This window comes from Diplotaxodon limnothrissa, linkage group LG20, assembly GCF_057381915.1.
Source record: "Diplotaxodon limnothrissa isolate DT_005_m linkage group LG20, D_limnothrissa_male_GT1.1, whole genome shotgun sequence".
In the NCBI taxonomy this organism is placed as follows: Eukaryota; Metazoa; Chordata; class Actinopteri; order Cichliformes; family Cichlidae; genus Diplotaxodon; species Diplotaxodon limnothrissa.
In genome coordinates, this window is record NC_140615.1 from 29,785,676 (window position 1) to 29,811,871 (window position 26,196).

The 26,196-nt window shown below is 41.9% G+C and overlaps 1 protein-coding gene across 1 annotated transcript in view; it reads right to left on the reverse strand.

Moving 5' to 3' along the window:
- Window positions 1-295: 295 nt before the first annotated feature.
- Window positions 296-26,196, reverse strand: part of plch2a (phospholipase C, eta 2a) — a 67,120-nt gene continuing 41,219 nt past the window's right edge. Inside the window, 21 exon segments of the mRNA XM_085345580.1 lie at window positions 296-488; window positions 490-620; window positions 622-825; window positions 827-969; window positions 972-1,058; window positions 1,061-1,129; window positions 1,132-1,781; window positions 1,783-1,831; window positions 8,287-8,644; window positions 10,805-10,884; window positions 11,189-11,335; window positions 13,206-13,290; window positions 14,463-14,587; window positions 15,054-15,161; window positions 15,357-15,539; window positions 16,513-16,601; window positions 18,622-18,722; window positions 19,177-19,275; window positions 21,271-21,426; window positions 22,018-22,020; window positions 23,770-23,877. Coding sequence (XP_085201706.1) covers window positions 296-488; window positions 490-620; window positions 622-825; window positions 827-969; window positions 972-1,058; window positions 1,061-1,129; window positions 1,132-1,781; window positions 1,783-1,831; window positions 8,287-8,644; window positions 10,805-10,884; window positions 11,189-11,335; window positions 13,206-13,290; window positions 14,463-14,587; window positions 15,054-15,161; window positions 15,357-15,539; window positions 16,513-16,601; window positions 18,622-18,722; window positions 19,177-19,275; window positions 21,271-21,426; window positions 22,018-22,020; window positions 23,770-23,877 — 3,168 coding nt within the window.

The following is a 26,196-nucleotide window of genomic DNA, read 5'->3' on the forward strand; positions in this document are numbered from 1 at the left end:
CAAACAGATTTCAGTATTTGTTGAACATTTTCAAGACGTTTCCTGATTGCACAAAAAATGTACATCATTGGTTCAAAATATACAACATTTAAATGTCAAACAGATTGTTCATGGATTACTAATAAGTGGTAAAACACCTTTCTTTAGACCAGTATTTTGCAAGATTTGCAGCTTTTTCTACAAGAAAGAAAATATTAATAATATAAATAAAATAAAAAGTTTTCTGCTGGAGCAAATTTATTCCATACTAGTTTCAGGCTTTCTCTCTTACAATCAGTTTAAAGTCAGCCAGTTCTTAGAGATTGAGCAAAAAAGAAACTGTAATGTTTTCAGGGTCGGTGGAGGTTTGGGATTGTATAGGGGAGGCATGTGCAGGGCATCTGCAAGGACTCTGGGACATGAAACAAGCACCTTCGGGGATTCCAAGCTCCTCAATGGGGCTACTACCAGTGCTAAGAGTAAGCCTAAAGCTTGCACCTCTGTACTGGAACACTTTGAAGCTTCAGTCTTTCCTGGGCCTCCCTGGCCCGGTTTGTAATGTACCACACTCTGCTTTGGCTCCTGGAGGCAGTCCCTCGAACCAGGGTCTTATCACCTTGCTCTTCTGGGAATTCTTTAGACCCGTGAAGCGAAATCTCCAGCAGTCAGGGGCTCCACATCAGTCAGCTTCCGTAAGTGTTCTGTAAAGTGACTGGCTGAGTTCTGTGGGCTGCCATTTGGGAATTGGTCTTTGGTTTGCCTAACAGTGAAACTGCAGATGATGCTGTGGTACTTACTATCAAAGTTGCACCATATGTCATCAGAGGTCAGATCTCCAAGGCTTTTTGGACAAAGAAGCTGTAGCTGTTGTGGATGTAGCTGGAGGTGATGAAGATTGCTTCAGTTCCTCTATGAAGATCTGGCTCCAGGTGTGGCTCCTTTGACTCACTCTGCTGGCTCACTCTACCAGTGGTTCTGCAGAAGACAGAGATTAAGCTGATCTTTGGGGCACTCATTTTGCTAAAGATTGAGGTTTGACTTGCTCTTGCATCGTCGCAGACAAACGCTGGGTGACAGCAGCTGGCCCAGGAAGCGTCACAGGTATTGCTGGCTGTAGATAGACTGTTGAGACTCTTTCTGGCCAGGTTAGAGAGATTTCAATGGCAGTGTCACTTGAACAGATACTAGAGGAGGATGATATGCTGCCGTGGTGGTTGCCTGCCTCCAGTTTCCTCCAAAAACAATCATTCACGGTAGCATCTGCACAGATCTCTGGTACTGCTGACTGAGCCAACCTAGCTGAGGTTACATCTCCTCGAGCATGGCCCTCACTTTTTGTTCTTCTTATTGGAATGTGAGATGGCACTTGGCTAAAAGAAGCTCTCCTAATCTGAGCTGGAGGGACTGCAGGAGTTCTAGCCGACACGGTTGCATGAGGAGGTAGCTCTGCTTGGTCATCAGACTTTAACTCTTGAATCACTTTTTGTTTCTGCTGTAGTGTCCTGGTTTGGTTTGATTTGTGCTCCATGTAAAAATAAGTGTTTTTGTTGGTTTTGGGGTCTTTACTGTATCCTGATAGTAACATTTTCTCAACAGGGTTTGCCAGGAAGAGGGATGTGGTTTTGGAAACTGTAGAAGGTTTCATAGCATCTCCATTCACCACAATAGGACTGTGTACCATCCCATTTGAAGGAATGGTGTGCTGTGTTGAATGTACTGATGTAAATGAGGAGCGATGTGAATATTCTTCCTGAGTGGAGGCAGGATGAACAGAACGAATGCTCTCGGTGTCTTCTGGGGTTTAGTGCAAGAAATGGAAGAGGGGCATCTGGTCTGTGTACTGTAGAACAATCTGTCGAAAAAAAGAAGGAACTCTATAAGCTTGATCACAATACTGACCTAGTGGCGATAAAACCTAATCAATTTGAAAACTGGAGATCTTTTGATCTGATGTATTTGGTATCAGCTTGGATATTGACATGCTAATGATTTGTATATTGCATAATTTAATATTGGCTAAAATAAATGCTTTTGAAATCATACATAAGTCAGTACCATGAAGCTGATGAAATAATCTGGCATGCTACTCATTTCTGCTCAGAAATGAGTAGCATGCCCTAAAGCACTAAAGTTGTCAAACAACAATAACCAGGCAGTTGTATCTTAGCTGTGTGGCACAATGGCTTATTCTCAATGTTGCCAGTAAAATGACAGAAAGCTAAAGTTACAATCTCAGTATTAGCTAACACTAGCAAGAATAATGGCGTCCCAGTGTAAGACCTGAATTTTTGCACTGTTCTTTTGCCTGCTCCCTTTACGGTTCACCACAGTGGCTCCATCTCATTATGTCACTAGCATCATCTTCTGTCAAACAAACTCTCTGCATGACATTTGCCACTACACCCATGAACCTTGTCTGAGGTCTTCTTCTTTTCCTCCCCCCTGGCAGCCTGATATACAACATAATTTGGCCAAAGTATCTGCTATCCTTCTGCTGCACATGTCCAAACCATCTCAACCTGTCCTCTCCAACTTGGTCAACCTAAGCTATCCCTTTGATGTACTCATTCTTATTCCTGATCATTCTGCTTCCTCTAGCTCTGCCTCCTGTCTTGTTGTTAGTGCTATTGCTGTGGTGGCAGGATTGGTGTATGGCTTAACTGCAGGGGAGGGGCAGTGAGGTGGGTTCAGGGGCATTGCCAGGGAAGGCTGGGAGACGCTTCTGTCAGTAGTTGCCAAACCATGTCTCTCATATTTATACAATAGTAGGGATGATGTGTGGGACTACTATGCAGTACAAGAAATGGAACTGGCAGAAGAGGAGAGTGACCACAGCTGGCGGGCAGTGATGTAAAGCAAACAGTACAAAATAAATTGTGTGAAAATAAAAGAGAAAACACTGAACAAAGACACAGTGTGTGATGGTGCAGCTCCTGTAGCAGCAATTTGCTAAATTGGCACACAACTTTCCCCAACGTGAAGATGTTGGACCGACAGCCCGTGCAGCTGGTGCACACATTGGTTCAGGTGGTGGTAGAACTGGCTTCAATACACCGACAGTAGGAGGCAGTGCAGCTTAAGCAGCTGGAGAACCTGCAGGTCCAGGCCAAGTGTGAAACTCAGGTTCTGGACAACCTGGTGGCTTGATATGGGTCCACCCTCACAGCTCCCCACAGCACAAGCTATCATGCTGGACAAGATGGGAGACAGATTATCTGCATTCCTGGACATCTTCAATGCCACAGCAGAATCATGTAGGTGTCTGGAGACTGATTGGCCAGTGCGGCAAACACTGGTGCGCTGAATTATTGGGCATTAAGTCTATTCAGACAAGCATCTATCATCCCAGGACTCCACAAGATGTTATTCCTTTAAACTATTTGGCAGGGAGCCAGGGGGAGTGTTGGACCTAATTAAGAAAGGGTGAGTTTCTCATTCTGAAACTCACCCTGGCATGACGATGTGTTCACTGCCCTACAAATTACCTACAAACAAAGGCAAATACTTCAGAAGGAATTGGCTGATATGCTGGAGATGGGAGTAATATAAGAGCCATACAGTGGATGGTATGACCTCTTGGTTCTTGTGGTGAAAAGAGGATTCTGTAGAGTTCTGTGTAGACTAGCACAAGGTAAATGTGGTGTCACAGTTTGATGCGTATCCCATACTCCAGGTTGACAAACTGCTCAATTTTCCACAATACTTGATTTGACCAAGCACCACTGGCAGATTCCCTTGTCTCCAGAGTCTAAGGAAAAAACAGCCTTCTCTACTCCATACGGTTGTATATGGAGCCATGGCCACATTCCAGTTCTTCTTGGCCCAGGTGATGCAGCAACACACTGCATAAGCTGCCGCCTACCTGGATGATGTTATCATTCACAGTAACATCTGTGCAGAGCATGTGCAGCAGGTGGCTGCAGTCATGTAGTCTCTGCTGAGGTGGGGGTTCGGGGTTCATGGCCAACCTGAAAATGTTTGCAGTTGTATGAGGGTTACCACCTGAGAGGCAGACAGGTGCGCCCTCAGATGGCGAGGCCAGCAGTCATTGCATCCTGTCTGTAACAAAACCAAAACGGAGGTGAGGCAGTTTTGGGGCTGGCTGGTTCGTCCCGAACTTTGGGGAGCAGACCAGTCCCTTAACAGACCTCACCCAGAAAGTTGCCCCCGATTTGGTCCTGTGGATGCAGCAATGCCAGGTGGTGTTTCATGTGAAACCCTGCTCCAGACCTAACTTCTTCCCTCCCGTTTATTCTGAGGACTGACACTTTGCACACAGGGCTGGGGGTAGTTTTGTCGCAGCAGGAAAAAGGGCTGATCACCCTGTGGTGTATTTCAGCTGAAAACTGTGAGTGTTAGACTTACTGTAGCACACCTGAAAAAGAGCGCTTGGCTCTGGGGTGGTGGTCTCTCTTTATTCCTACGTCCTGGGGTGCTCATGGACCCTTTGCTCAAATCACGCCCCAATGCAGTGACTCTATTGCATTAAATATTCCAATCCCAGACCACCATTGGTATCTAGGTCTTACAGCCATATAAGTTCAACGTGATCCATAGGAGAGATATGATGATCACCTCTCCTCTTAACCTAGCTTCAATAGCACTTTCCCATAGCTTGATGTTAATGCTCATCAACTTCACTATAACCTTAAAAGCTCCAGGAAATATATAAGGACTTTCAAATATTTTAGCCACTTTTTTTTTTTAAATGATAATTACAGACCAACTTAAATTTTAAATTTTTTAAGGGTTTTTTGTACTACATCATGCAGGTCCTGTGACATTAGTTTAATGAATTGTCTTTTCCACTTGTCCACACCAAGTCTCTATTTAAACCCCTAAACACAGATGAAGCTGAATTGGTGCATTGGTGAGGTACAGTATTTTTGAGAACAGGATGAGAACAAACAACTATGGTGGGAAAGAGAAAAGTTGGTGATGGATGAATTTAAGAGGCTGCATGCATTTAACAAAGTTTACCTGACTTTGGTCATCCTCTCAATTCTGCACTAGGATGGAAAGAGAGCATGCAAAAAGGGACACAGAGGGAAAAGGGTAATTTAGACAAACTGAGAAGAGAAAGACTGTAAGCAAGGAAACAGCTTTTTGGACAGAAGAAAAAACATCCTCACAAAAACTGGTCTCCATATCAGAACAAATCTCTCTCCATGTTAGACTGAAAAGAAAGATAATAGATAACGCTGCTAGAAAGGATTTATCTGCCAGCATCATATGACTTAACAGATGTCAGCTTGTAATCAGGCCAGAAAACTTGTAATTCAGCTCCCTACACAAACTTGCTTCCCCCATAAGGTTCATCAAACAGCAATGGCAATCACATGATGAACTGCAAAGGGCTCAAGGGGAGTCAGTTTAGGTAGAACAGCTGGTGTTTATAAGGAAGTCAACTCCTCTAAAAAATGTAATGTGTGGCTCAAAGGGGGATTGTGTGGACACCAGTACCTCGTGACTCGCAGGACTCAGCGGTTGTCAATTAAGTACCTAAAATATTCTCGGTTTCAGGACTCAAGCTGAATATATGTTGATTGCTATTAAATGCAATGGTGAAGTAAAGTAAAGGGTTTTATAAGATTCAATGCAAAATCCAGAATCCGAAACAAATACCCATGAAACATTCCATGGATAGTTGTTCTGGTGGCAAATTCTTTGTATTTCTATATTTTAAATAGAAGAACACATCTCTGAAGCACCAGATGTCCTTGAACAACATTTTCTAAGATGGATGTGGGCAATCCTTGCCCGATCAAAAAATAATTTCTTTCGCATCCACACAAACCATATTTTTCAGACCATAACGTGCACTGGATTATAAGGTGCATTAAATGAAACAAAACAGTCAGTTAAGTCAAACTTTACTCATCTCATTCTTCTTGCTTCCTTCACTTCCGTATCATTGATTCATTAATGTTGAATTCTATCACAGCTGCTCTATTCCCATGTTGTTGCAGTATATTAATCACCAACCTCGTATTGTGGATGGATTATCTCAGTTGTTCTCCTGACTGAAGTTTGGTTTATTTGGTTTATTTACAGCATCCTGCCATGCGATTGCATTTGTCCCTAACCATCAGGAACCCTCACGTTAACTTTCATCGATTGGAAAAAAGTTCACGTTCATCCTCCAGCTTCACTGTCTTTATGTTATGCTAACATAGCTGTGTCGCTAGCGATCACGTAGCACATCATTATATACCACCTAGCCCAACTTCAGTAACTCTACAAACGTCACTGCTGTTTAGTTTTCTGTCTTCATTTATGTTGGAAGTGATAACAGAGCTGTACGTTTTAATTTGTTTCAGAAATCTCTCAGTCAGAACATGCTATATCATGTTTAGGTGGAGGCTAGCGAGCTAACTTCCTGCTAACTTCTAACTCTGTTAAATTTCATAAATGTAATAAATTCTGTTTTCATGGATGCCTGGATGTTAAACTTAATTGTTACACCTGGTAAAGCAGCAACGCTGATCATTTTATTAAAGATGAAAGATTTTAGACAGTTTTTAACTATCAGTGATTGACTTTGGGACCTGAGGCTGACGGCGTTTAGGACCCAGATTACTCCGCGAGGCTGAACGACCCATTGACCCACCCATTGAACAGAATTTGGTGGTGAAAAATGTTTCTTATGTTAACCCAAGAGCTGTTAAAACTGACCGGGAACACTAAAGTAAGGGGTGGGGGTGAACGTAACCGGAGGGTTAAGCGGTGCGGCTTCGTAGCTTACCAAAGTCGAGTTTTGAGCACCGTGTAGCACATAAAATCGGTTCTAGGTCAGTAAGCACAACCAGAATTCATACATAAGGTGCACCGGATTATAAGGAGCACTGTCAATTTTTGTGAAAATTAAAGGCTTTAAAGTGCGCCTTTTAGTGCAAAAAATACAGTAGTTGAAAATCATGAAAAGTGATCTTTTTAAACTTTTATGAAGACTTTGCTAAAGCTAACCTTTCAAACATTAACCAAAGCATCCTACAGAGCAATTTTATGTAATTAATAGATCTACTACCACATTTTGCCTTATCTTTAGAAATGTTTTGAACTGAACTAAATGCTTTAATACCCCTGAATTATTCTCTAAAAACAGTTTAGGACAAGCACCTGCTTGACAAATTAAAAGAGTCTAGTTTGAGTTTTTTTGTACTTTGTTCAAATTGAATGATTACTATTGTTTCTAGACAAAAACTTACCATTTTTCTCATCTGTCAAGCATGTGGGTAAAGTAAGAGGATTTTAACGACATAAGCAAATTTGAAACAATTTCAATCATGAGGCTTTGATGAAAGCTACTGAACTCTAAGAAACGATTGATAGGGTTGGATTTGACTTCATTTTATCAGAGGCATGTTGCACAACACAGATCTAACTAACGGCAAAAGGGAAAGCTGACAGCACGTGCTACTAATACTGCTACAGCACACCATCTACCTGGTGAGTTCTACATCTGCCTCAGATACATCTTACCAGCAAAGAACATTGGAGACTTATGGCGCAACTCTTCCATTTTCTGAGCAAACAGGGCATTCATCTCTCTTTGAAGGGTACCCACAGCCCTCTTCCGGGTGTCAAGAATAGAACAAGGGGGCAGCGTAGGAAGAGACTCCAAACTGCTCAGACTGCCAAAGCTCTGGCAGCTACTACTGTCACTGAGCAAGAGACCTGAATTCATGTCACTGTATGTCAGTTTAGTGAGTACAGAGCCATAAACAGCACCATAGTTGGGTGGTGTCGCCTGCTGCCAACAGTGAGTGCTCCTGCAGTCTGGTGCGAGGCTTGGTGCTGGTGTAACAGCATTGGAGGATCGTCTGCGGGGAATGCTGCAGGAACGGGTGTACCTCTGTGACGTACCAGGTCGATTGTGGATATACTGGGCACCAAGTGTTTGTCTGAACTTAGATCTGGGGAATGGCATGGGCGAGTACTGAAATTGGGCCTCCATACAAGTCTTGGGTGTGGGAGGAACCTGCTGTACGTTGGGCTGGGCACCTAGGGACCGGGGCATGGCATCAGGTTCTGACTGGACTTGTCTCTTTGATGAGGAAGAGTGGTTACTTTTCTTTGGTCTCTCCCCATCTGTCACCTTGGACTTTTGCTCAACCTGACCCTCTCTTTCAGCCTCTGGGCTCCCCCTTGAGCCAGTCACACATGTGATGCAGTTGGAGGACATCCCCACACTGCCCGAGCTGCTAACAGCGAAACGTGCAAACACATTTGGCTTCGTGTCCAGCCGAATGGCGCGCTTGAGAGGTTCACTCATTGGTCGTCGCTGAGTGTAGAACGAGCGCTTACCTTTACCTTCCTCGGGATGAAAATTTGTGTCGGAATGGTTCCACGGTCCCTTGGTTTGTTGGGGTGCCAGTGAATCCCCATTGTGGTGCTGAGAGGTAGCAGCAGAAGCCTTTTCTCCCTCCCCGGACTCTCGTTCCTCACTAGCTCCCTCTGAGCTGTAGTCTTTGGTGTCAATTGCAATGTCTGGTAAACCTTTCTTGATTTTGGGTTGACCTTTGGTAGGTGCACTGGCTGTGCGGCGCAGGAGGTGGGCCCCAAACGGGTTCTTACGGCTGTGCTGTACAGCAGTGTGACTGTCCAGGGAAGCCTGCTTTGGGTTTCTGTGAAACAACCCTTTTATGCCGCTGGCTGCTCTTGCCTGACAAAAACACAACAGGACATCATTGCCAAACACAATTCCCAAATAAGTTGAAGATATTGAAAACAATCTGCCAAATTACACTAAATTCATTGCACCCAATGAATTTACTGCAGTAGTACATACATAGGATTAGTATAATGAGCATGCTTAAAATAAGGAAAGTAAATTAAATCCACATTTCCTACAGAAACGCACATGTGTGACTGATCTCTCATAGATCACACTGACATGATCATCCAGCTGCAACCATGCTGACTAGCTTTGAAATCCACTTGGATTCAAAGTGTTAGACATTTTAAGCAACCAGCTGAAGATCCTGTAGCAAAATATCAGTTACATGTACACATGCTTGAAGGTAACTGGCAAAGTTGAACAAAAACCTTCTCAACACTGCATGGATGTTTTCACTAAAACAGAAGGTCAAAGGTTACAATGACTGGAACAAAAGAAGGACACTGTGGCCGTGATGATTGTGAAACTCAGTGTCTTGGGGTCTTAACTGACTAAACTAACTAAAATTAACTTCCATCAAGATGGCTGTAAATTCAAAAACAGTCCCAGCCTAGAGATCATAATTTGTGAAGATCATTTGTAGACCACGGATTTGCTGACTAGTCAAATTACTAGGACAGTACTGTATAACCAAAGGAACAAAGACCATGTCAGCAGGCTAACTCACCTCATCTTTTCGGGATCTTGACTATTGTAGAAAGAGTTCTTGGCAAAGCAATTCATTCTTAGAGAACTTGGAAAGAAAGCAACTGGGCTTCTTTAAGTTTCTGGAACGTCTAGTACATAGACACCTATACTGAAAGAATTTCACTGCCTAGACCAAAAACTGCAGAGGCTGGGGAAAAAAAAAGTGGGACCAGAACAATCGCATTCTACCACCTTACAATTTTCAGTACTTTAATTTAATGGACAGTTGAACAATTTGAGGGGGTGTGCACTGAGGAGAATGATGCAGGGTATGTGGCTCATGCAAGATTCTGACTGGATCTCACTACACCCAAGTTTTGAGTGGCAGCTTCAGGACTCCTAAACATTGTCTGCTTCTATGTTGAGCATTTCATAAAAGAGAGGTCCACTGCAATCACAAACAGACATGGGGAGAGAGTGGAAATGAGAAAGGAGAATGATAAAAGGAGAAAAAAATAGGTGGGCTGTGGCTTCAAACAGGAGTCACACAGCAACTCGAAGAAAGGCAACTTCAAAACAAGGACAATGTGGACAACAAAGTGGTCATTTACTAAATAGCTACTGATAGCTGAGGGCATCGAAAATATGGGCTGAATGAGGAATAACACTGAAGCTAGTGTGATCTGCAAAAACAGGTGCAGTCAGTATATTCTTATGAACAGAAAACTGAAATTTACACTGAAGTTTAAAAGCATAACAATAATAATAATAACAATAATAATGTATATATTTTACATGTCTGAATATGGTCTAGGTTACATAGTTCATAGTTCAGTTTTTGCTGAAATAACCACAAAGCAATAAACAAAAGGAGGCAAGGACGAGTGGCTAAGATTGGAGTGGATATTCTGCTATTAGAAAGTCTCCTAATCATAAGTACTGACAAGTTTTGTTTTGTTTCTAGGATTTTTGTATTTTCAAACAATATTTCAAAAAGAAAATGAAAAGAAGTTTTTGTAGAAAAACAGTTTAAAAACAATTTAAATTATTATTATTATTATTATTATTATTATTATTATTAGTAGTAGTAGTAGTAGTAGTAGTAGTACTAATAATAATAATAATAATAATAATAATAATAATAATACCAAAACACAGATTTTGGTATTATTATTTGGTTTTTGGTGAAATAACCTAAGGTAAAGTTTATTGTATATTCATTACTGTATATTCATTTTATTCATTCATTATTCATATATATTCATTCATTTTATTCTATTCTGTACAGTTGTGTACTGTATTTATTCTTATTGTATTCTAATTTTTGCTTCATAACTTTTGCACTGTCCACTTCCTGCTGTGACAAAACAAATTTCCCACGTGTGGGACTAATAAAGGTTATCTTATCTTATTACAAGAACATCTGTAAAAGCTGTCAGTGCACAACGCTTTCATGAACATTTCTGTTTGAGAGCAAAGTGAGCAAGACTTTAAGCTGGTTTCTGCAGTAATACCCACCTTACCAGTGACGTCATTAACAGCTACATGAACAAAGATGGAAGCTTCCTCCATTCCTTCCAAGTACACATGGCGATAGCCTGCATACAAAAATGTCAGAGACAGCTGCCTTATCAGGGACTCAAATATAACAGCCACAAAGGAATAGCTGTAGCCAAATACCCAATAAATACCAGCTCAACCAGCAGCAAAACTATCAATTGACATGATGTTAGCAGAGACTCGGAATCAAGAGCACCAAATTAGTTATATATAGTAGATGTATAGTGAGTTTGTACAGTGAGTTTCCGGTTTGAGTTCCTTGTTTAAGTATATAATCACTAAAACACAGCAGAAAACCTTGAACGAGTGTTAGTGCCATCCAAAAGCAGCACCATGTCTTACCTGGCATCATGCTGTTAAAGGCAATGGTACGCTGGCCAATGAAGTCCTGGCCAATTGGGTCATGATCCCACACAAGGAAACGAATCAGGGCCAGCTCGGGCATGTGAACCATGAACACCAAAGTCTCCTCCCACATCGGGTTGAAACCTACAGAACCATCCCAAATAGGGATGCAGAAGGGATGGGATAGGGGAGATATGTGTGGGAGGTGAGTGCAAAGGAAGAGCAGATAGGAGAAATAATATGATAGATAGCACAATAAGAGTAAGGCAGATAAGAGGACAGCATTTTGGCAAACGGGCATATAAAAGAGTAATAGAGACAGGGCAGCAAATTATCTTTGCACTCATCAATTATTCAGGGTGTGTTTGAGAGAGAGAGTTTTTGGTGCTGCCTGTGCATGTCTCGTCTTGCTGGGCTCCTCAAGTATATATCAGAAAGCTGTCAAACTATATACACAGATTCACCATATTATATTATATTATATATGTACAAAGCACAACAACAAACCACAGATGTCTACATGCAAACACCTGGACATTGACGTGACTGCGAGTGTCCACAGAAAACTCTCGACTACTTTTAGAAGCTGCAAGAAGCGTCTGCTTCACAGGAATTGCAAGGTTGAACTTGCAGTAAGCTTCATTTGCACGGTGCTTTCAGCTGACATGTTTAGTTGAATTTCCTGACATTACTCCTACAAGTTCACCCTGACATGGCTTTGCACACCACTAGAGGTCAGCAAAAACTAGTTAGCTGTTCCAAAAGAACAAACAAAAAAAAAACCAGCATCTATTAGCAAGAAACTACATCACTGATAGCAAAGCTCCTCTGTTGTTTTTTATATATATAATTTTTGCCTGTGTGCGTCACAAAAGCAATCTTGAGCACCATTAACTGTCTAATGAGATCCCCATTCAGCTTTCTGAACGTGTTCCTGTAATTATTTCAGGTGGTGATATTGTATTTTCAAACTGCTGTATGAATGAGTTCATTCAGTTTAATATGTCTGAACTGCAGTTACCTTTACACCCACGGTGATGTCTTTCAAAGCACATAAACCTTTCAATACTGAGGCTAAGGTCACTCTTTCAAAATAAATTCAATCCCATCTTTAAAACACAGGTAACTGTTAAAGAGCTGGGCCCCAAATGTTAACATTTCTGTTTAGCAATGCTGGGACACAGGTCTGACCTTTATCAGATTTAAACCAAACACTTAACTATGTACTGCATTTATGGCATCAAAGGCTCAGGAAGCAGAAAATTCTGCAGAGTGAAAATAAAATAAACAATAAAAGGTGAATCAAATGGACCATTATGGCAAGGCTGGGATGGTCAATTTGGTAAAGTAAATCCGTTGGATTCATCTTTCTTTGCCTTTAGACAACAATTCTGATGGCAAAAGAGCCAAACGGGACAGGCAAACAAAAAAAAAAAATTCTGCAGAGTTTAAAAGGTAAAAACAGTTGGAGTCCATAAACAGCTTCATGTTGGGATGTCATGTGGAAACTTGTTTTTATCTAAAATCCAACAGATGGAAACAGCTGTGGTTGCAAAAAGACTTCCAGTCATGACCTAACCTCTTTAAACACTTCTTCTTGGCTGAGTTTATAGGCTGAGCCACTCGTTCTGACTCATACTAAATGAGAAAACACTGTTTTTTTACCATGTTTAAGATGGATGATTACCTGTAGTATGAAACCACACACTCATTGGCTAACGACTTGTCAATCATCAGTCATCAGCTAATAAGCTTGCAGTCTGTTTCTCAGTCAGATCCGCCCCTTGGCAGAAGTGCTGAAGTCAAGACTTCAGAAATCAATGGACGGCATCACTCTAGCTGTATATATTTATATGTATTTTATCTCTTTGTAAAGTTTATTTTATCTGTTTTCATTGTAAACCTACATCGGTTTTTATGTCGTTTTCTTCTGTGTGTCAAGCACATTGAGTTTGAGAAATTGAAATGCACCATTTAAATACAATTGACATTTCATGACTAAATGGAGACCCACCATTATCATCCACCACTCTAGTCTGTTCCTTGCAGCAATCCACTGGGAGGCCAATGATCTCCACTTCCACAAAGGGATCAATGATCTGTCAGAAAGACATTGCACAGTTTTAAGACATCTACAATTTTGACCATTCTTTCAGCAGTCAGAGGTCAGGCCTAACTTGCAGTCTCTGCTTTAATTAAAGGTTTTTATCAGGTTGAGGTCAAGACTGTGCAGGTCCACGAAGTTCTTCGACCCCAAACTCTCTCATACATATCTTTGTGCAGTCATGTTGGAACAGGAGGGAGCCATCCCCAAATTGCTACCACAAAGTTGGGACCATGAAATCTCATTTCTGCTGTTCAATACCTAAGAAACTTTAACTTTTACAAATGATTGCTCAGCTGTGTCTGTAATCAAACATCTCTAACTTTGCTCTGCTTCACTTCAGCAGCTTCAGGTAATGTTCAGATGCTGATTCATGGTTTTCTTCAGTTTTGATCTACTGCAGAATAATTTAGGTTATCTGCTATAAAATGTCAGGCCAGGAAAATCTCCTTCATGCTTTTCTGTTTTTATCCACAGTTACTTTGACACAAAGGCATCTGCTGTGATCCTCACACCTCTGATGAAGTCTCACAGTGTCAGCTTTGTTTTTATACATTGATAGTTTACACTGAGTTTGTAATTGCAGAAAAAACAGTCAAATTGTTTAAAATTTAACATTTTTAATTGTTACGACCCGTCTCAAAAGCCGCAACATAAATAAGGAGACAAACACCAGATTGTAGGTGAGAAGAGGTTTTAATCCTAAAATGCATAGCAGGTTGGCTAACATGGCTGGTACCACCAAGGCAAGGCTAGTGAGGCTTCCTGAAAGCCTGCCTCAGGTATCCTTTTGTCCACACCTGGTCAGGTGTGGTCAATTAGCAACAGCTCAACCCACTGAAGAGATTAGGGGCTGCAGAGGGACGTAACATTAATTTAGAAGTACATATAAAAGATAAATGATCAGGATTATAAATCGAATCGAAACCTTGTGAATTTGAATCAGTTGTAGAAATCAGTGGTGATACCCAGCCCTACAAATACCCATAGAACAGCAAATAGCTTACATTGGCCTGCCCATAAATCATTCAGACTAAAAGTAAGGCGCCTTCTCTGCAAAAAGACATTTTGAGGAGGTGCTGCTTGTAAGGATGATTACAGATTTATCCCATATTCATTCAGTTCAACGTGGAACTTCAATCCTATAAATCTAGTCTGTGGTCCTACCTCTCCTCGGTCTCCCAGCATTGAGTCTTTGGGTTTGGGCAGCTGTTGTCCACTAATGACCTTTAACACCAGCTGTTTCTTCATCTGACCAGGAATGGGGTCTTCCACGTTGGGGTTAAAGGCATCTGCAGTGGGTAAAATGATTACACTCTACTTGTGATTTTTCACTTATTGTAATAAAATGACAAATGTCAACCACTTCAACTATGAATTTTTTAAACTTTATTTTGTGATATTATAAAAAGCAGGACACACACATCCAGTCTGAGCCTACCTGGTTCTCTACACAAAACACTGGAAAACTCAAGTGAACTAAAGAACAGTAGAGGAGAGGGAGAGCATTAAATAAACTAAATACTGAAAAATTAGAAGCAGTTAGGGACCTGCTCAGTTAAAAACAAACAAACAAACAAACATGGAAAGATGCACAGCCTCTTTAATTCTTCTTCTTGCTACATGTCCTGTACAGTTATGGATGATATCTCTTTCTCCATCTTCCTCCACTCTCACATTAACCAAAAATAAGCATCAAAACTAATGAAAGGCAATGAAACTGATAACACACTGAAAAATGACAAACTAGTGAAATACCTTCGCTCATGAAGGCCGGTTTGAGGATGTAGCCACAGTTGCCATTGCTATAGAATTTGGCTCTGTTGAGTTGGAGGACCCGGCCTTCAGACTGGTAGTTGAGTGCAACTGAAATCAAAGCATTTCACTTCATTGTTCATAGATTGGAAACCTTTAATATGCTAGGTAACAACCACTGAGGGAAAACCAATTGGCATGAGCACCACCTACATTAGTTTAGTCATGACAAACTGAAAGCATCCCTCATAATCTGCTATTACACTAAATGTTTGGCCATACTGAATATAGTTTCAACATTCATACCAAGCTGGCACCCAGCATTCCAGAAGGGCTGAGGGTTGAAGTTGGAGGAGTCCACACGGTACGAGGAAGGATAGATGCGGGACAGCTGCCGCTGGTTGAACTGAATGAAGGACGATGCTTTTTGCTGCATCACCTGGTGGGCTTTAGTCTCACTCAGAGATGACACCTGCCAGCCACAGTTAGCTGCCAAGGATAGCACAGTTTTCTTCCTGAGGCTCATAAACTTTCCAAGTAAAGAAAATGCAGTAGTAGGTACATTGCACTTATAGTTAGGGATGGGAAACTGAGAACTGGTTTTTGTAGAGAACCAGTGGTTCAGTTCCTTGGAATTGTTAGACTGCTTGCCTTTTGATCTCAGTTCCACTTACACTTCAGTTCATGTGCAGGAAGAGGAAAATCACAACATGGTGCACCGAGTGCATACGGACATTTATTTTATTTTTACTGCGCAAAGGATGCGAGTGCATAGAGCACAGAAGAAACTGCATTATGCTGCTAATATAACTTTGGCTAAGCTAGCCAAGAACCAAGAGTGATGTTAAAGCTGCCGATCACAGCCCAGCAGCCAGACCTTCAACTTCAACTGGTAAAACCAGCAGTGATGAGCAGTTAGGCTGCAGCCTCAGTTGCTACCTGTTCATGTTTCTACTGTAGAATCACTTTGCCCTGGTTTTCATTTCTGCATCATGCTATCAACAAAATAGCATTAGGATAGAGATTTGTGTCGGTGTGTGGGACTGTAGCGTATAGCTTTATACTGTTAAATAGTAATGAAGAGTTTCACAGGAAAGTAATGTATTGAGTAGTGTAATAAGTTACTTTTCTCTGGGAGCAATTAAGTAACATGCTGCATTACTTTTAAGAAAGGTGTTCTGTGTAATGCATTCATTTTTTGAGTAAGGACCAACAACAGAGTGGAACTACCTCCAACATGCACAGATATTTGACCTCACAGCAAGCAATGAATTTATACAAATGTAATCCCTTTGACATGCTGCTTAGCAATGGTTGACTCTCAAAGCAGAGCCAACAAGAATCGATAAGAGAACTGATAAATAATCAAATCGATAGCTGATAATGATCAATTCCCCATCCCTACTTATAGGGCACTGTCACCATAAACTAAGCTTTGTGCAGTGAAAATACATTTGCTAACCTTGTGCTTCGATGTCATAGAGACCCACAGACCGCGTGTATTTGACTAGATCTGACAGAGCTCTGGACAGCTTCATGGTTTTCTTCTTTCTGTAGAATAGACAAAAGACAAAAGGTGACACATGTGTGGAAACAGCTGGCAAGATAAGGAAAAAACATCACACAGAGTTGATTTTGAGTCTCCAAGTCTCAGGGGATGTGGCTGATTCAAGTGTTGGTGAACGTGTCAGCAAAACACAGTTGTTCATTTGAGCTGAAACCTTTTAGTGGGCGCTCAGGTCCTCCAGGCGATGCACTGCCACCCTGACCACTCCCATCAGGATAGAAATGTTTCATCATAGGATAGAGCTGAACAGGGTTCAAACCTAAAGTGTGTTTCTGTAGTTTCATTCATTTATTTTTTGGACCTCTGTCCATGTGTGTAAATAATGACTGTTCTTGCTTACGGTCTGTTTAGATCCACACAAAGATGTAATATCCCAAAAGGCTAGTATTAGGCATTGTATTGAAAAAGTAGAAAGTGTGGTGTACACCCCTCTCTACACCCTTTCTTATGATATTTTACTCGATATAGTTTCTTTTTTTGAGTTAAACTTTGAACACGGGCACCAGCCATGACAGTCAGAGTCAAACGCTTAGCCAACCAAGGTGTTCGTGTCCCTCGAGGCCTGGTATATGTTTTGAACAATCCATAAAAAATTGTCAGTAACGTAAAGTTCTTTTTACATTGGGTATGACCTTGACCTGATTTTCAACAAAATTACATCAGCTCAAGCTGTTTTTGATCTAACATCACACAAAATGTGAAAATTCTATCTAGAAAATTGTGGATATTGGACCACTAAAAAGAAAGACAAAGGGAACCAGTTAGACACACCTCACACAGACTGAGTGGCTTTTGCTTCTGCACACTTACACTACAATCAGCTGATTTCAGCTCATATGCAGGAGCAGGAAAATGGTGGTACAGCATTACAGATTTTCAGGACTTTTCCTTATAAAGTGTTTGATCTTCTCAACAAAATAACCTCTCGTCTACATAATCAGACGATTCAATTATTTTTTTTAACTGGAAGCAAACACGCAGAGACCAGTACCTAACTCTTTGACTCCCACCAACCTCTGGAACACAAAATCATCAGAACCCTGAACATAGGGGAAAAACTGTTCCCTCAGTCAGAAAGAGCTAGAAGGGAAATAAAAGGAACACACACATGTAAAGAAAGCTCTTAAAACATTGGGCTTAATTGGGTTTTCATCAAATTAGTACAGTGGTGGGAAAGAAGCAACTAGGGAGAAACAGTACGACACACAGAACAATGACAAACAGCCACACACTCAGACACAAACTGGTTCATCCCAAAGACAAAACTCCCAAACACAAAGTAAACAACACAGTGTGTGCTGTGCAGCGAGGAGTGCTCAGACCTCTACACTGGAGAAACCAAACAGCTACTCTATAAACACATAGCACAACACAGAAGAGCCACCTCAACAGGACAAAACTCAGCTGTCCATCTGCATCTAAAGGTCAAAGGAATCCAATGTTCACATTTTGGACAGAGAAGACTGAAAGAGGAGTGAAAGAAGCATCTATGTCCACTGTGGATGACCATCCTTGAACAGCTTATGACACCAACTGTCTGCCATCTATAATCCAGTTTTGAAATCCTTCCCAGACGCCTTAACGCCCACTCACACCTTGCGTCAGGTGATCTCAATAGGTCACATGACAGGGTGAGGCAAAGTCTCACAATGGTTTCACATGAAGCTTATATTTCTGGTGATTTAGCATTCGTCAAAATAACCTGATGAGACTAGAGACTGGCGGCACTGCTGTGTTGCAGTGGGTATGCCTGTATGTGATCAGCACAGTGAAGCATTCTGAAAATGTTCAGACCCTTTGAAAGCTGCCACATTTGGTAAGTTTCAGATTTGTCTGATAATCAGATTTTTCCACAATACCCACAGTTACAAAATAAATATGATCTGAATATATAACAGACTCAAAAGTTCCGTCTGAACTTTTTACTGACAGCACTTCTTTGTTAACCTTTCTGCATGGAGACTGTGTGTCTGAATGAAACACTGGTGCGTTGGTGTGTCATACTTGTTGTGATGCAGCAGGGCACGTGAAGCACTACTTGTGCTTTCTTGGTCTGTGTCTGTGTCTTCAAAGCTTGAGACCTTCTTCAGCTTGGATGCCTTTTTCTGTGAGGAGTGAGGAAGCACACGAGACTGTTCAAAGTTTTTCTTTCATTTTGAAAAGACAAGAAGATGACATTTTAAACCATCATGGACGCTTTTGATTAAATGTATAATAACAGACATAAACTTAATTTTAAAGAAGTCTTTTAGTCATCACAACAAAGGATGCAAATAAATGAATGCAGGTTAACCATCTTTTGTAAGAGTGGCAGTCTAGTCAATATCAAATACATAAAGATGACATTAATAGATTAATTGAATCCTACTTTAATTAACAAAAAGCAACTCTCTTAATTAGTGTGCTTATATTTAAATATGCTTAAATATGCTGTCTTCACCTGAACCAAGCAATAACTCATAATAATGCAAACTCTGTGTCAACAGGTCAGTTCTACAGTGTCAGTGTTTGTCGTCCTCACAGAAGCAGAAAACTGAATGAGACAACAGGAGAGTTTACCTTGCGTTTAGAGAAGCTCTCTATGAAGGAGCGGCCTGAGCGCTTGTTGCTGCTTGGAAAAGCCTCATCTGCTGTGTCCATCGCATCCTTACGTTTACCCTGACAAGAGAGGAGTAATGTATGTTTTAAAGAAATAAAGAAAATAAAGGTATCACTAGCTACATTTCCACCTCATACTGGAAGGCAAATACTTAAATGTGGAACACAATCTCAACTTTAAAGAGATGAAAAAAATCCATCAAAACTGTGGCTCACGATAGATATGGAGAGATAATTTAGGTGCATCTCAAAGATTCTAAAGGAAGAAAACATGAATTATTACATATATGCCAGTGAAGTCGGAGAGCACTGATTTCTCCCACAGTGGTGCCCAACCTCACACGCAAACTACAGGAAACACAGAAAAATAAAAGCTATGTGTAATCAAACTTAATGTCAATCATGACTTTATACTTGGAGATCATTTTGATTTAGCCTTCTTATTTTAACAAACATGAAATTATTGTTCTCTTGCCTCGGAATTTGTTTCCCACAAAGTTTCAACCCTATTGGAAGGTGTTACACGGTTCGACGTTGTATTCTTCCTACTCGTCTCATTTGGACTTCCAGATCAGCAGAAAACATGAGACACAGTGAAATTATTAGTTGTTTGGTGTATCCACTTTTTTGTTGTACTCACTGGTCTGTGGGTCCATAAATTCAATAGATTTTTAAAATTTGAGTGCAATTCATACACAGATTATTGTCCCATATGCACTAAATAACTTGTTTTTAGTGCATATGAGTCACATGATCGTTGGTGTTTTCTCTGTATTATTGTAAGGGGTTTACCTTACAGTATAAAGAGTCTTGAGGTGACTCCTGTTGTAATTTGGCGCTGTATAAATAAAATTGCATTGAATATAATCTTTCCAGTGTGTCCTGGGTCTGCCCCGGGCTTCTCCTGGTGGGATGGTGCCCAGCACGCATCCTTGTCAGATGCCCAAACCACCTCAACTGGCTCCTTTCGTTGTGGAGCGGCTCTAGTCTGAGCCCCTCCCGGACAGCATACCTCCTCACCCTCTCTCTAAGGGAGGGGCCAGTCACCCTTTGGATTGACCAGTAAATCGAGAGCTTTGCTTTTACACTCAGCTCTCTTTTCACCAGAACAGACGAGTGCAACGACTACATCACTGCCACTGCAGCCCCAATCTGTCTGTCAATGTCCCACTCACCCTCACTCACAAGACCCCAAGATACTTAAACCACCCTTTTCTGGTTTAGGACCATGGCCTGCGACTTGGAGGTGATGATTCTCTTCCCATCGCTTCACACTCAGCTGTGAACCACACCAGTGAAAACTGGAGGCCACCTGATGAAGTTGTTCAACTGCCTCAGTGACTTCGCCCCCAGTGATGGATGAGTCTGTTTCTCTAAAGAAGACATGTCAATGGGATTAAGGAGGTCCTGTGGTCCTGTGACCTAAGGTGTCCTGGTGCCACGAGGACTTATGTACACTCTTATGTTCGAGCATGGTGTTCGTTATGAACAGTTTGGATTGCCAAGAAGGGCGTTCCCCCAATTGTGCCCCACTCATGTGAGAGCTAAAATATTTGAGTAGGACAACAGAGTCTTCATGTGGAGCACCCTCGAGCACCCCCACCCAGGGACTCCAAGAAAGCCGGTTATTCTGCACATAAGTACAGAGAACAGTCAGTACCCGTTCCCTGACCCAAAAGCGCAGTGAGCGAACCTTATTGGACACTGGCAAAAACTCCAATCTTGGTATCCCACCCCAGTCGCTGCCTCTCATCGAGGGCAAACCCAGACTGGGACAGAGTCCAGCCCCTCTCCACAATGCTGGTTCCAGAACCCAAGCCAATATCTAGGCGTTACGTCTCAACCTCACAAACAGCTCGGTTCAGGCTCAGTCTCTTTCCCCACCAGAGAGGTGACGTTCCATGTCCCAGTCGCTAGACTTGGAAGCTAGTAATCAGTCTGCCGGGGCCTCTGCCTTTGGCCGCCACCAAGCACAAACTTCACCCGACCCCTATGGCGCCCTCTGTGGGTGGTTGAAATGGATACTGAGACAAAATATTTGCTCTCTGTGTTTACCTTACTGCCAGTTTTATCCATGGTCTTCCCAGCAGGAGGGAGGGCTGTGATGGTAAAGCTGTCTGGATCCTCTCTGTCTCGGATCTTGGATTCCTTCATCAAGTTGTCAAGCTTCTTCTTGGCCATGTTCTCTATTTGGTTTCTGTCAGCTGACATCTGGAGGAGGAGTTAAACAGATTCATTTCAGCTGTGACACAACAGGTGAAAAAGTCAGCAACTCTAAAACTGTCTTATTGAGATAGATTTATATCATCTGTAATGAATTACAGGATATGTAATGTGGACATTAATTTATTTTGTGACACTTTCCCAGAGGACCTCAAAGTACACAGGTCTGGGATGATATTTTTAAGGTCACTCTTTTTGTTGCTGTTTGCGCTCTTGTTTTTATGTATCATTTTCTTCCCTGTCACAACCTTTAAGCATCATGGTATCAGTAATATTGGTAACACAGTAACACATCAGTATCATTAACACTGCTCACTTTGAAAACAGTTCTGGTGTTCTACTGAATTTAGGTCAGCCGAACATGCTGGCTGTTAAACGCCCATTCAATTCCTTCGTCCACCAGGAACTGTCTGCATACTCTCAACACACGAGGATGTTCATGCACCCGGGGCCACTGCACCAATGTAGGGTCTAACAGGTCCCAGGATTTCATCTTAGTGACAAGCAGGGTGTCGTTGCCCAGCCTATACAGGTCTGTGGGCCCCTCCATTGGATATGCCTCCCCAGACCACCACTGACCCACTATCAAACTGATCATGCTGAATGATGTCACAGGCAGCATAATGTTCTCCACAGCTTCTCCAGACCCTTTCATATCTGTCACATGTACAAAGCACAGGACACCAGCAGTGGACCTGCCACCACAAGACAATGCCAATCATTTTCCACAGTGCCGAGCAGTGAGCACAGGGCGCACTAGAGGACGGTGTGTTGTCAGAGACATTCCCACCAGCAGCTTGCTGGAGTCAGTTTGTAGCTCTTGGAGTGCTGATCCTGTGACTCCTTGCATAAAGGAGCAGATTCTGTTCCTGCTGAGGGTTAAGGACCCTGTCCAAGTGCCTCGAGTAGCTGCCTGTCTCCTGGAATCTCCTCCATGGTCTTGAGACTGTGCTGGCAGATAAAGGAAAACTTCTGGGAATGGCACATGCTGAAGTTCTATCTTGGAGGAGTCGGACTACCTGTGCTACCTCTGTACGGTCCAGGTACTGCCTCATGTTACCAGTATTGATACTGACCCTAGCCAAATGCAAAGGTAGTGAAAAACGTTCAGAACAGACGAAGAGAATGAATGTGAGTGGCCTCCACCTGTGCATCCATTCCTGTTTAGAGGGTGGTCTCATTGTTGCTCCTCTAATGAAACTAACCTGCTGTTAATTCCATCAGCACATGCTGAAACTTGTTAACAACCCAGGCTGCTACTTAACTGATTAAATCAACATCCTAGAGTTGTGAGATTATTATACTATCTTATGCCACCTTATACTTCTAATCATATAGACCACATTATGCCTTGGATTAAAGATTGTGAAATCATTACACTGTTTTATGATGCATTATACTGCTGATTTATAAGAAATACTGTTTTCAGAGAATCATGGCCTTATTTGTCTGATTAGAAAGAACAGGAAGCGAAAGCACAGCAGCATTCCTCCAGAGGCCGTCCAAAGGTCAGGTTTCATCATGTTACATAACACAGAGCACAACTGTGTCAGTGATATAACCCATTCCAGATGTGGTGTAAAATGTCATTCTTATATACTGTCTTTAACCTCCTAGGACCTGGCGTCCACATATGTGGACATCACATTTTGGGTTATTTAGACCAAAATACTAAATTTTGCTCTACAAGGGCCTGATAGCCACTTTCGAGGACATTATACTGCTACTGTTCTATCGAAATTTTAAACAAATATCCTCATATGTGGCTCTCATTGTTCTTAGAAACAAAAATCAGGTAAAAAAAAAAAAAAAAGAAAAATCTGGTAATTCTTTGTTTTTCCATTCATCAGGTCCCAATCAGCTCAAATATCAAAGATAAATTAAAAATGCATGCCATGAAAGAGTTCAGGTCTTAGGAGGTAACGACAGGATTATATTATGAGTGTTCATTGAGGTTGACAGGCATTATGTCATTTGTAAGAATACTTTGATAACAATAACCAGGTCTGAGCAGACGGGGGGAAAAAACCCATCATGCAGAAACCCATATTTCAAACAAGGAGCAAAGATGCAGCGACACATAACATTACATAATTCATGTTAGTGATGTAACACATTTCAGATGTGGGAGTAAGACTCTGCATAATAATATGAATTATACATATAGTCAGATCAGAATCTGGATATCATTAAGGAACCAGTGCAAAATGGGAGAGGGACATGAAGCATTAGCAACAAGAAATACAAGCATACCTCACATTTCATCAGCTGGACAAAAGGACGCAAATTGTTTTGCTAGACTGAACAAATAGATACCAGATAGGTACATACATCCCCATTGATCAGCTTACAGTCATCCTCCATTTCATCAGCACTGTCCTCGTCAGACACATCTCCCTCCTCTGCATTCTCGTCTATGTTGGGAGGAAGTTTCTTTCCCTGTCAGAGTGGACAAAATAAATCACACGAGATTCTTATATTCTAACACAGAAGAGATATTCACCATATAGTATGATCACAATGTGCATGTCAATGTAGTATACACATCGATGGTGGTTTTAATGTAGAGCACTGGGTTGGAGGTTAATTGGATATTGTGGCTAAAACGTGCCTAATTCAAAGTAAGTTAAAGTAACATTAAATTAACCTAGTTAATTAATTAATTAACCTAAATAACTTCAGTACTGCCTCATGTTACCAGACAGAGCAGCACGGTGGCATGGTGGTTAGCACTGTTGCCGCACAGCAAGAAGGTCCTGAGTTCAATTCCACCATCAGGCCGGGGTCTTTCTGTGTGGAGTTTGCATGTTCTCCCCGTGTTTGCGTGGGTTCTCTCCGGGTACTCCGGCTTCCTCCCACCGTCCAAAGACATGCAGCTTGTGGGGATAGGTTAATTGGATAATCCAAATTGCCACTAGGTGTGAATGTGCGAGTGAATGTGAGTGTGAATGGTTGTCTGTCCCTGTGTGTTGGCCCTGCGACAGACTGGCGACCTGTCCAGGGTGTACCCCGCCTTTCGTCCTATGACAGCTGGGATAGGCTCCAGCGCCCCCCGCAACCCTGAAAAGGATAAGCGGAAGCGGATGGATGGATGGAACTTCAGACAGGTGGAGTACGTGTTCTGAAAAGGACTGCCCCAAAATTTGGTTTTTGTCTGAAAAGCAGAAAAATTGGTTTTCAGCTGCGTCAGTGTAGAGCGCTCTCCGGGACATGACCATCCCACCACAGTGGGACGACCTCAGTGAGTTTCACTGCAGGTTTACCAATCCGCCCCAGGGGTGTGTCCTCTCTCCTCTGCTCTTCTCCCTGTACACAGTACAGTTTGCAGATCACATGACAGCATTTAGACTCATCTAGGACGGCAGTGAGTGTGGCTCTGTGGTGCAGTCAGAGTAACCTCGAGGTGAATACGCTCAGAACTGTAGGAATGACCGTGGCCTTCAGGAGGAACCCCTCTCCATGCACAGCAGCACAGTGTCTGCTATGGAAACCTCCAGGTGTCTGGGATCCACGGTCTCCCAGGATCTGAAGTGGTCCCCCAATAGAGACACAATCATCAGAAAAGGCCTGGCAGAGCATCCACTTCCTCTGCCAGCTCAGGAAGTTCAACCAGTCTTAGAAGCTGTTGAAACATTTGTGCTCTGCAATAACACAGTCAGTTCTTTGCTCATCCATCACTGTATGGTTTGGATCAGCCACCAAACAGGACAAGGACAGACTATAGAGGACAGTGAGGACAGCAGAAAAAAAAAATCACTGCTGCCAAATTCATTCAGTACAAATCAAGAGTCGAGAAACGAACAGACATCAGCTCTGCAAACCATCACACCATGGTCACAACCTGTTCCTGCCGCTCCCTCTGATACATGCTCCAGATCAAAGCATGCAGTATATACTGTATACTGTTTTGTTTTGGTGTATATATGAAATAAGTATTGAACTATTTCTAAAGGGGCTCATTAACCAGGTGTCTAACAAGAAACATCTCATGATGGGTAAAACCAGTGAGTTCTCTCAAGATCTTTACAACCTTATTTTTGCAAAACATACTGATAATAATTTCTAAACTGTTCCAGGTTCCAGTGAAAACTGTTGGGGCAATAATCCAGAAGAAGAGGAAAAAACATAATTTCACTATAAACCCGCCACGACCACATGCCCCCTGCAAGATTCAGACAGAGGAGTGAATAATCAGAGGAGCACTTGTGGACAGCTACAGAAAGACCTGGAATCAGCAGGTACATTTGTCTCAAAGAAAACAATAAGTATGGCCTGTATGCATCACACAAGACTCCACTGCTGAAGAAAAAGCTGGCTCTGAAGGCTACTGCAGTTTCTGTGTATCTACTCTATTAAGGGTTGTAAGGGCGCCGCAATCCATCTCAGCTGTCATAAATTACATTTAATCTGATAATAAATGAGGGAAACACATCTCTATCAACATTTCATCCCTCAGAGCTTTCAGAGATCTGAATGTAGCTCATGACCCAGAAGTGCACCTGCAACCAGTTATCTGCAGAGTCTGCACTTAAGATATTTTTGTACAATAACAAAAACACCCAGATAATAATCCAGCTACCATCTAGTGTTCACACACACACACACACACACACACACACACACACACACACACACACACACACACACACACATAGTCCAAAGTGATTTTTGTTTTCTTTCTATTGGCTTCATATGTCACTCTCTGCTTCTGTCTCACTACTTTGATCACCCCATTATATCATATACCTTTGAAGTTAC